The 12,122-nt window shown below is 35.7% G+C and overlaps 1 protein-coding gene across 10 annotated transcripts in view; it reads left to right on the top strand.

Moving 5' to 3' along the window:
- LOC122397536 (TGF-beta-activated kinase 1 and MAP3K7-binding protein 3) overlaps nucleotides 1–12,122 on the top strand; it is an 81,487-nt gene that overhangs the window by 17,102 nt on the left and 52,263 nt on the right. For 3 of the 10 annotated variants that reach the window (XR_006259115.1, XR_006259117.1, XM_043396767.1), the window contains exon 2: nucleotides 5,835–5,979. The exons of 1 other annotated variant lie outside the window; for it this stretch is intronic. Coding sequence is in view for 2 of the 9 variants with exons in the window: in XM_043396767.1 (XP_043252702.1) it covers nucleotides 5,866–5,979 (114 nt within the window). In the remaining 7 variants the exon portion in view is untranslated. Of the gene's footprint in view, nucleotides 1–5,750; nucleotides 6,027–12,122 lie in introns of those variants that run through there. 6 more of the 10 variants (XR_006259118.1, XM_043396768.1, XR_006259116.1 and 3 more) reach the window with 5 other exon arrangements.

A 12,122-nucleotide genomic window follows, 5' to 3' on the forward strand; every position in this document is an offset into this window, starting at 1 on the left:
CTTGACCGCGCAAAATGAGAAAAACCCCATAAAAATGGTCCAATCTTCAAACAGCCATAATTCCAACAATAATAAATATATTTCAATGAAACTTTTTTCTGAAGTAGAGCTCATAGGTACCTACAAAAAAGTATTGGCCAACTTTTTTGTAGGGCGTCAAACAAAATTATTAAAAATGAAAAACGAATTTTTAAGAAAAATCGACAGGGCGTAGGTACCTAAATTTTTCAGCGAAAAAAAAAAATTTCAAATCGTTCTAAAAAAATTATTTTCAGTTGCGGGAGTCAATTTCAATCATTTTTGGTCAATATATATATCCCCGAAATCCTACGCACTTTTGAGAAAAAAATTCGGGAATGTGTGAAATTTTTCAACAAAATTAAAAAATTTCAAACCATTCTGAAAAAATTATTTTCGGTTGCAGGGGTCGATTGCAATCATTTTTGTTCATTACACATTCCCCCGAAATCTTGGGCATTTCGGAGAAAAAAATTCAGTACGGGCGGAACTTTAAACGTTAATAATTTCTTAACGAAGCCTCCATCAATAAATTGGTATTCTCGTATTTTTCCCGATTTTGTCCTCTAGAAGTAGTGCAAGCCTGCAGTGCTTCATTAAAATCAAAGTTAGAACGGCTACTACCATAATGGATGTGCGCGCAAGATGTAAATCATCAAAATCTGCAAAACTGTAGGAGGCAATTTTAAAAAATCGCATACCAATGGATTTGGAATAAAATGCTCGTCATTTTTTGTCATTATGAAAATTTCAATAAAATGAAAAATTAAGTTAATAAATTTTTTTTTGTTATAAACAAATTGTATTTTTTTAAATTTTTTAACACCATGTTATTGTACATAAGAAACCATCAACCTCGCCCATTAACAATTTTTTTATATGTCTTTCCGTTTTCGAGATAGCCGTTTCGAGCCAAAACTTCAAGGGGTGGTTTCACCCCTTAAACTCGAGTTACCGCAGCTAAAAAAAAATACGTGTCGATTATTTTTGGCTGCTTTATAAGTGTACAAAGTTTCATCAAAATCGAAGCCGGACCGTTCGCGATGGTTCCTTGTCAGTTCCTTCCTATCGGATGAATATCCTTCGATGTTACGCTAAACGTTAAGTATTTTCAATTCGAGAGCTACGTTCATGTTTGGACACTTGTACAAGGTAATTGCTCATTTGATGATACATCGTTTCACGCAAGTTTACCGTTTGCTCGCTGATTATAACGGTTTGTGGTACATTTATACGTAGGGTAACTTTTAACCTCAGAAACCGAAGTGCGCGCATGCGCAGTAGATTCTTTTCTCGAATCGATGGCATCGCGTAAGGGACTTTTATTTTCGAAAAGTGTCGGGCAAAATTTTATTCGAATATCGAGTTAACAGCCTCTGTATGTACCTTATCTTCCTTTTCATTTAATTCTGAGTTTTTGAATGTATACAAGTTTGATACAATAAAGATCATTATTATTATTTTCGAATAATTTCACAGAAATGTAGATAATCAGTAAAACTAAAATTGTCATATCAATTTTTATCCATTTGTTGCGGAGCACTTCGTTCCATAATTTTATTTTATTTGTGTATTTGATATCTTTATTACTCAAAACAATAAAAAAAAAAATACAAAAATTTTACAATGACAGAAATATTTTATACAGAGTAAAGGAAGAAGTTCAGGAATAAGACAGTTATTTCTAAACCCTGAATTAAAGAATTAAAACTAATTATTTAGGGATAATAGAGAAACAGTCGTTTATTTATAACGACTATAATAACGTTATTGTGAGAATTTTCTCTGCTTATAAGGTTCGTAATTAACATGGATCGTGTCTTTGAGGAAAACGTCTATGATCGTCCTTGTGTATTTATAAGTATGTATATACGTAGCTTGAGCTCGCGAATTCGATTTAGAGATTCGAACGAACGAAAGCATCTTGCATGGAGAGTGAACGGTATTTCGGATAATTCGACTGGATTTTCGTAAATCTGTCGACAGAGTCGGGAGAGAGATTTATCGTAACTTTGCGCAACGCGGACACGTGAGTGCACCTGCAGGGCGAGAGGCGCATGCGCGTTCGCGTGGGAGCGTGGCACGCGCAGTGCCGGCTAATTATGTAGCACTCCTACGTGGCATGCGGCACAGGTGTCCACCGTTTCGTTACTCGTTGCCAATTCCGTAACGTACCGGGTGTTTCGGATTTAGAGACCTTTGAAACCCAACCACCGCTCAAAGCAAACCTTTCGCAAACGTATCTTTGAACTCGAACGAATTCCAGGACGAATTCCTTGGCACTTGCCTCTCATTGTTTAACATTATTTTTATTATTAACCCCTTTGGCGTACAATGACGAGTCCGACTCGTCATGAAGTTCCTTACTTCAAATTCCGCAGTAACTATACTCGTCATGAAGTTTAATATAGATATTAAAATCGACAGATCGTGACGGTTGCAAATTAACCTATAAATATACAAATAAATTTTTTCATGAGCATTGCATGTACGAACAAATTCAAACGAGATTAAATAGTACACGGTGGAGAAAATACTTTTAATTAAATCGTACGTCAAGAAGTTAACGGAATTGAAATTACAAGGCGATTTACGCGACAGAGGTTCTCAATCTAATTGCCAGACTCCTAGGATGATCTATTCGAGCGTCAGTAAGATAATAATACGTATATCGTGAAGATTAATATTTCATCTTTTGTGGTTCATTTTTGATATTTCGTTTCAGCAATTCCAATTATTTCCACTTATGCCCTACGATTTATACAGGGTGTTCTGCATTTTTCCGTACACATTTCAGCAGTCTGTAAAGTGTTATATAACAAAAAATTCAAAATAAGACGAAAATCAAGAATATCAATTTCTTGATTGAGGCTTCGTTAAAAGTTATTGAAAAATTAAATTAAAAAATTTCAAATCGTTAAGGAAAAATTATTTTTGGTTGGGAGGGTCATTTACAATCATTTTTGGTCAATAGACATACCCTCGAAATCCTAACCATTTTCGAGAAAAAAATTCCTTTCCGAAAATATTATTTCAGGCCCAGAAATGTCACTCGAAAATTTCTTGCGTATCTTTAAAACGTCATAACTTCTGAACGGATTGGAGGATTTTAATGTTTCAAACGGCAAACAACGTCTATCTTGGGGAAGAATATCTAGGAATTCTAAGAATATTGAAAAAGTTGTTCCTTGACACCGTAAAGTTAGAAAAACCCCCATAAAAATGGTACAATTTTCAAATAGTTATAACTCCTGTAATAGTCAATAGATTTCAATGAAACTTTTTTCTGTAGTAGAGCTTATGGGTACCTACAAAAAAGTATTAGACAACTTTTCTGTTGGGCGTTAAACAAAATTACTAAAAATCAAAAACAAATTTTTAAGGAAAATCGACAGGGTGCCTTTTTTCGACGAAAGTAAAAAATTTCAAATCATTCTGGAAAAACTATTTTTGGTTGTGGGGGTCAATTACAATCAATTTTGGTCATTAGGCATAACCCCGAAATCCTACGCATTTTCAAGAAAAAAATTCAGGAATGTGGACAAATTTTTCATCGAAATGGAAAAATTTCAAATAATTCTGAAAAAATTATTTTTAGTTACGGGAGTCAATTAGAATCATTTTTGGTGAATACACACACCAACGAAATTTTACGCATTTTCGAGAAAAAAATTCATTACTGAAAATATACTGTGTGACCATAACTGTCTGTTACCCTGAAAATTGTAAAGTATCAAATCATTCTAAAAAAATTCTTTTTGATTGGGAGGGTCAATTACAATTACTTTCGGTGAATACACATACCCCCAAATTCCTACTCAATTTCGAGAAAAAAATTCTTTTCCGAAAATATACCGTGTGGCCAGAAATGTTTCCCCGAAATTTCATGCGTATGTTTAAAAAATCATAACTTCTGGACGGATTGAAGGATTTTAATGACTCGAAATTCAAACAATGCGTATTAATGGAGCCCCAGAGCCCCAAAAAAATGGGCGGAAAAAATTATAATGGGAGATTCTAGAAGCCAAAATAAGACGAAAATCAAGAATACCAATTTGTTGATTGAGGCTTCGTTAAAAAGTTATTAACGTTTAAAGTTCCGTCTGTGGAACAGCAATCTGCGAACAGCTGCGCACGCGCGATAGTGCGCCGTTCCACAGGCGGAACTTTAAACGTTAATAACTTTTTAACGAAGCCTCAATCAAGAAATTGGTATTCTTGATTTTCGTCTTATTTTGGTCCCTAGAATCTCCCATTAAAATTTTTCCCATGGTTGACCAAACACCATATATAAACAAATTCTTATCTCTTCAGTATATTAAGAAAAAACATTGTCTTTTATATTCGGCTAATTCAACTGGCTTGAATTCTATATTCTATTTTTAATGTGTCTTATATTAATATTCATAAAAAATTACGCTTCGAAAGGTGCTATAGTGCTAAACTTATAAAAATCAAATTAAAAACTCGTAAATTCGACAGATGGCAAGTGTTTAAAAACATGCATCGACAAAATTTCTGTAAAAATGATCAATGGTATTACAAATTCCTTTACTAGTATTTTACAGTATTTTACAGTCTTATTTTGGTCCCTAGAATCTCCCATTAAAATTTTTCCCAAGTTTGGCCGAACACCCTGTATATTGCAAAGAATAGATAAGAATAGCAGTTTTCTTAATACATGTAAATTTAGAGAAAGAAAATAACACCATCAATGGGGCAAAAATAGGTCAATGTAACTCAAAAATGACACACTGTATAAAATTGTTCCAATTTCCAAAAATCATCGAACAGCTTTCAAAATCGATATGTAGCTATCCCTAGTATAGTACTATTGATTTCTAGTGGCAAAATAATTAAATTGCAAATAGAAAAAATTCGAGTTAGGTTAGGGTCGAAAAGGTTAACCTTTCAAAACTTATCCAAGTCCCAAAAAAATTCAGGACTTCCAAGATTTCCACGGCCCTGAAGACTTTGAAGGCTTCGAATCAGATTCGAAATGATTCGAATTTTCCTTTTACAAAGGACTCTTACAAAATGGCCCCCCGGTTAAATTAGCTGAACTTTTGATATGATGTAGTTCATTATGTCTTGATGAAAAGTTCCAACGGGCCCAAAAGCTCGTAAATTGAACAATCAAAAGTGAATAATAGTGCTCCATATTCGAGACTACCACGTTTGAGCATATTCGAGTGTAAGAATCACTGTTACACACTGTCCCATTTATCTGATCTCTTAAAACTCAATGATAGTACTTTGGGCCCATGACCCCCTGACCCCCTGCAGAAAGATGATGACGATGAATCACAGATCGACACTTCGTTGTCAAGATTACAAGACTTGTTACAAGACTAAAAATTTGTTCACAATTTTGGGCCCATTGGGGCCTTTCATCAAGACATCATGAACTACATCAAAAGTTCAGCTAATTTAACCAGGGGCCATTTTCTATGAGATCTGTGCTTCGAATCGATTCGAAACGTTCCAAATCCCATCGCTGACTTTTGGGCCCCACGCAGGCTAAGCCCCCATCATAAATCGTTTGAAAACGAAATATCGTCGAGCTAAATGCCCTCGACGTCGCTAACAAACTCGTATCGCGCAGAAATGATTTTTTTCGTCCATCGAGACTATTCTGGGAGGGTGATATTGATAAACTATCGAGATAAAAAAGAAAGAATGAGGACCACTGTAATATACATTGATTCGTGTTCTCGCTGCCCGCTGAACAGAGTCAGTGATCGTGTCTCGTCGTCGGCTGTTTCTATCGACGAATACGCATGAACTGGTGTAACGAGAGAACCTGGCACCCGCAGGTAGGCCTTGCCAGGAGGATGGGGGCCCACGATGGGGGAGTGCCATTGCTCTAACATCGCTATCATGCAGCTGTTCCATGAGCTGAAGCAGCAGTTCCCTGCGCTCCCTGATCACGTCGTCTCCCAGTGCATCGCCCAGGTACAGGTGCTCTTTGCCCGCCACGCTGCTCTCGGGAACTCGATCCGGAATAAGTACAGTACTTCAGTGTTGTACAGGTCGTGACTAATCTGCATCTCTCGGGTAGACAGATCGGTGTTCAAACGGACGATTCGACTACCGGTAACACCGATTTCTCTGCGCACTAAGGTCTGGTAAACGAATCGACTCGAGAAACTTCCTATAGACTACTTCACGGAGAGGAACTCTTTTATTTCTTACGTCTAGAATGCACACACTTGGTGTACACTTGAGAGTTTTACTCTCGAGAACAATGGTAAAGTTTGTAAAGGAGCGATATAACACTTTTCAGGACAGTAACATGTAAAGTTCGTAAAGATTTGATAAAGTGTGATATATTTTCACAGTTTATCAGGTGACGTTCCTTCTACCACCGACAATGTGTACAACTTTTATCATTGTTATCAATAGACTGTGGATTTTTATGCAAATTCATATTTTGCGAATTAACGGAATGAGAGCTTTGTAAAGATTTCATGTGTACGACTGTGTGGCAGACCACGCGACCCCTGTGTACGACAGTCTACTTGCGCGCGCATGCGCGGAACCTCGCCCGTAGCAGTACTGCGATGTTACGGCCAGGTGGCGTAGCTTCTCGAGCGCTTTCTCGCGAGAGAATTGCAGTATCGCGGATATATATGTCGGGACGATCGTCTGGTCATAAATTGCTTTTGCACGAAGCGGAGACGGGGCATACTAGTTCCTTATATTTTTGCATATTAAGTGCACTGTGTAATTTTTTGAAAATTAAAATTTCCCATAAATGCATAGACATCCGCAGTCTAGTTATCAATAATTTAAGTTTTCGATCGAATAAATTTGTTATAGATTGATCTTATCGGTGTTTACCTTGAAAAGTTTGACTCTGTTTCGATGTTTCGTCCTTTAGAGGGCTCTAAGCTTGGTTTCACTAATTTTTAAAAGCTACCATCGAGTGTGAGAACCTTTTTATGGGTACAGTATTGAAAATAAGGGTTCCTTTACGAAAGGTGATAAATAGACTGCGGATGTTTGTGCATTTATGGGGAATTTTAATTCTCAAGAAACTACAGAGTGCACTTAACACATTACCGACCGATAGCCTATTAATCGACTTTTTTACCGGCCAATACTTACCGACCGATAGCGTATTAATCAACTTTTTTACCGACCGATAGCCGATTAATCAACCGCTACCGGTCGGTAAAGTGTTAATATGCAGAAATATAAGAAATACTTGAAGTAAGATACGAATTATTATATTCAAGGGTTGAGACATCTACAAAGCTCCCGTTTTATTAATTCTATTAATAAAAATATGAATTTGCATAAACATTGGCAGTCTAGTGATAAAACAATTTCTTACGTGAAAGATCTTTCTCTTGATATGTATTTTTAACCTGATCCCCAAGAATAAAACTTTCAAGTATAGACTGAGATATCGAGGACTTCCGTTTTTTGAATCTGTTCCTCCAGTTGAGTCGATTTGTTTACTAGCTGGACCATAGGACCATAGGTACTTTTTATGGTCTTTGAATTCGTATTTAACCCGTCGAGTCGATACGTATGTATGTGTGATTCGAATTAAAACAAAATAACTTCATTTTAGAATTCCATTATTCCCATTAATAAATATGCATTTTATGGATTTGTTATTTAAAAAGTATACAGGGTGTTCCGGACAACTCTGGGAGAAATTTTAATGGGAGATTCTAGAGGTCAAAATAAGACGAAAATCAAGAATACCAATTTGTTGATGGAGGCTTCGTTAAAAAGTTATTAAAAATTTAAATTAAAAAATTTCAAATTGTTCTAAAAAAATTATTTTTGATTGCAGGGGCCAATTACAATAATTTTTTGGCCAATAGACATACCCTCGAAATCCTAACCATTTTCGAGAAAAAAATTCGAGAAGTTATGAAATTTTTCGACGAAAAATAAACTTTTCAATCGTTCTGAAAAAATTATTTTCGGTTGCGGGAGTCGATTACAATCATTTTTGGTCATTAGGTATACACTTGAATTCCTAACCATTTTCGAGAAAAAAATTCGAGAAGGTATGAAATTTTTCGATAAAATTAAAAAATTTCAAAATGTTCTAAAAAAATTATTTTTGGTTGCGGTGCTCAATTACAATCATTCTTTGTGAAAACACATATCCCTGAATTCCTACCCACTTTCGAGAAAAAAATTCTTTAACGAGAATATAATTTTTGGCCAGAAATGTTTAGCCAAAATTTCATGGGCATCTTTGAAACATCATAACTCTTGAACGGATTGAAGGATTTTAATGTTCAAAAAAGCAAACGACGCGCATTTTGGCCAAGAATATGTAGAAATTCTAACAATATTGAAAAAGTTATTCCTTGGCCCCGTAAAGTAAGGAAAAACCCCCTAAAACTGGTCCAATCTTCAAACGGTCATAACTCCTACAATAGTAAAGGTATCTCATCGAAATTTTTTTCTGAAGCAGAGTCCATGGATACCTGCAAAAAAGTATTAGACAACATTTCTGTAGAGCGTCAAACAAATTTAAAAAAAAAATCGACATGGTGCTGAAATTTTTCGGGGGAAAAAAAATTTCAAATCATTCTGGAAAAATTATTTTTAGTTGCGGGTGTCAATTACAATCATTTTTGGTCAAAGGACTTAACCCCGAAATCCTACCCATTTTCGAGAAAAAAATTCGAGAAGGTATGAAATTTTTCGACAAAATTAACAAATTTCAAATCGTTCTGGAAAAATTATTTTCGTTTGCGGGGGTCAGTTACAATCATTTTCGGTCATTAGACATACACTTGAATTCCTATCCACTATCCAGAAAAAAATTCGAGAATGTATGAAATTTTTTGACAAAATTAAAAAATTTCACATCGTCCTGGAAAAATTATTTTTGGTTGCGGGGTCAATTACAATCATTTTTGGTCATTAGACATATGCTTAAATTCCTACCCAGTTTCGAGAAAAAAATTCGAGAAGTTATGAAATTTTTCGACGAAAAAAAAAACTTTTAAAACGTTCTGAAAAAAATATTTTTGGTTGCGGGGGTCATTTACAATAATTTTTGGTCATTGGACTCAACCTCGAATTCCTACCCGTTTTCAAGAAAAAAATTCGAGAAGGTATGAAATTTTTCGACAAAATTAACAAATTTCAAATCGTTCTAAAAAAATTATTTTCGGTTGGGGCGGTCAATTACAATCATTTTTGGTCATTAGACATACCCCTGAAATCCTACTCACTTTCGAGAAAAAAATTCGAGAAGGTATGAAATTTTTCGACAAAATTACAAAATTTCAAATCGTTCTAGAAAAATTATTTTCGTTTGCGGGGGTCGATTGCAATAATTTTTGGTGAATAGACCTACCCCCAATATCCTACCCATTTTCGAGAAAAAAATTCAAATACGAGCAAAACTTTAAACATTAATAACTTTTTAACGAAACCTCCATCAACAAATAAGTATTCTTCATTTTCGTCTTATTTTGGCCTCTAGAGTGTCCCACTAAAATTTTTCCCCAGGAATAGCCGAACATCTTGTATAGTATTTGACTTTTCAAAAAACTAATTTGCTGATCCCTGCCATGGACAATTACACGCGCTACTCGTTGGATCGAGTACTCTGAAAAGAGCTACTCATTTGCATAAAGTGTTCTCGTAACTAGTCTGCAAAGATCTGTCGGCTCTTTTGTCATTGCTAAAAAAAAAAACAGCAGCACAATAACGACTAACCCAGCCATATACACACGAACATCATAACCCACGCATAATACATATCATTCCTCCCATTTGCACGAGCGTGGAACCTGTGTTCATTGTACTATGTACGTCCTTGTGTGTTGAGCGTTTGTATTTTGTTCCTTTTTTAATTTTAACAACAACGCACTCGGGAAACAACGGTGTTCTTTTAACCAGCTCTAATCATTTGCGATAGTAACGATCAGCGACGGAAGTTCTGAGGTTTTTCGTTCCAAGGAACTATCGAGTATACCACGTAATAGTAATTACACAGTAATTACGCGGTATAGTTGTCACGGGAATCTCAGAACTATCCGTAACAATGTCCACGGAAGCCTCAAACTTTTAACCATTTGCGGTCCGTCTGTCTCGTCGCAGGTTCTCAACTTACTACGAAGAATACTTTAGGATTAAAACAAGTATTCTTCTGTACCTCATGGAACAAGTCAGTCTGCGAAAGGTAACAAAAGTCACAGCTAATGTTAGTCTATGTTAATACGTTCGCTGTCCCGTGATCCCAGTGGGTTAGGACTCGTCTCACTCAGGAGTAGGAGTCTTTGCAAGTAGAAAACCTCCAACTGTATCACTTCAATTTTAACGCTCTTTTTTCAAATGATAGAATACTACGAATGGTATCTGTTGGAAATTAACAACACTCTCTGATAAACAGTTCAATATATATATTTATATTTGTTTCTACAATGGGCCATGTAGCCACACGCGTTCACTCGACCATCGACCAAATACCACTGCCTTTGTTCTCGGGCCACGCGCCCGGCACCGGCAACCGGCTCGCCCCGAAGGCTCCCGAGCCTACCCGAGTCGCCCCGAAGGCTCCCGAGCCTACCCGAATCGCACACGAAAGACGCGCAGTTGCACCGCGCTCCTTTCTTCCAACAGTATTAGATCAAACATGTGAAAAAATAGTTCATACATTAATTTGGCATTAGATCCCTAATCAGCGGCTTTAAATATCTTAATATACTGATCTTGGTGCAAATCAGAGAGCTATTTCATATTTTATCCGCGTTTTTGTCATTTTTTGTGCAATGTACGACCATGTGCTACCAGATCGCCATTTTTCATTTTTTACTCTGAAGGGAAATGCAATCCAGGCCTTAGTGTCGCCGATTTAGTTCAAATTTTGCAGAGTAATATATTTGATCCCCCTATTTATGAAGCTATATAATTATATGGACCACTAACTAATAGTTTATCAAATACTTGCAATTAAAGATTCACCATTTCATAAATACAATTCTATTCAAGATGGCCACGTCTAACGATCTACTTTACCGACGAGTCAGAATCGTCCACAGCGAGCTCAGGTTCAAATCCACGGCAAATGAGAATAATTTCTTCTTTCTTTTCTATTTTTTATCAACTTTTTTTACATACAAAGACTAGTAATGGATTTTAAATAAATTATAAATAAAATGAAAATGAAAAATTTAGTCCCTAGTCTACAATTCTCAATGGGGACTTCCCCGGGGTTCTCAAATGGACCACTAACTAATAGTTTATCAAATACTTGCAATTAAAGATTCACCATTTCATAAATACAATTCTATTCAAGATGGCCGCATCTAACGATCTACTTTACCGACGAGTCAGAATCGTCCACAGCGAGCCCAGGTTCAAATCCAGGGCAAATGAGAATAATTTCTTCTTTCTTTTCTATTTTTTATCAACTTTGTTTACATATAAAGACTAGTAATGGATTTTAAATAAATTATAAATAAAATGAAAATGAAAAATTTAGTCCCTAGTCTACAATTCTCAATGGGGATTTCCTGGGGTTCTCAAATGGACCACTAACTAATAGTTTATCAAATACTTGCAATTAAAGATTCACCATTTCATAAATACAATTCTATTCAAGATGGCCGCATCTAACGATCTACTTTACCGACGAGTCAGAATCGTCCACAGCGAGCTCAGGTTCAAATCCACGGCAAATGAGAATAATTTCTTCTTTCTTTTCTTTTTTTTATCAACTTTTTTTACATATAAAGACTAGAAATGGATTTTAAATAAATTATGAATAAAATGAAAATGAAAAATTTAGTCCCTGGTCTACAATTCTCAATGGGGATTTCCCCGGGGTTCTCAAATGGACCACTAACTAATAGTTTATCAAATACTTGCAATTAAAGATTCACCATTTCATAAATACAATTCTATTCAAGATGGCCGCATCTAACGATCTACTTTACCGACGAGTCAGAATCGTCCACAGCGAGCTCAGGTTCAAATCCACGGCAAATGAGAATAATTTCTTCTTTCTTTTCTATTTTTTATCAACTTTTTTTACATACAAAGACTAGTAATGGATTTTAAATAAATTATGAATAAAATGAAAATGAAAAATTTAGTCCCTGGTCTACAATTCT

This window comes from Colletes gigas, unplaced genomic scaffold, assembly GCF_013123115.1.
Source record: "Colletes gigas isolate AHSC1104 unplaced genomic scaffold, ASM1312311v1 Colletes_gigas_Sc00009, whole genome shotgun sequence".
Classification (NCBI taxonomy): Eukaryota; Metazoa; Arthropoda; class Insecta; order Hymenoptera; family Colletidae; genus Colletes; species Colletes gigas.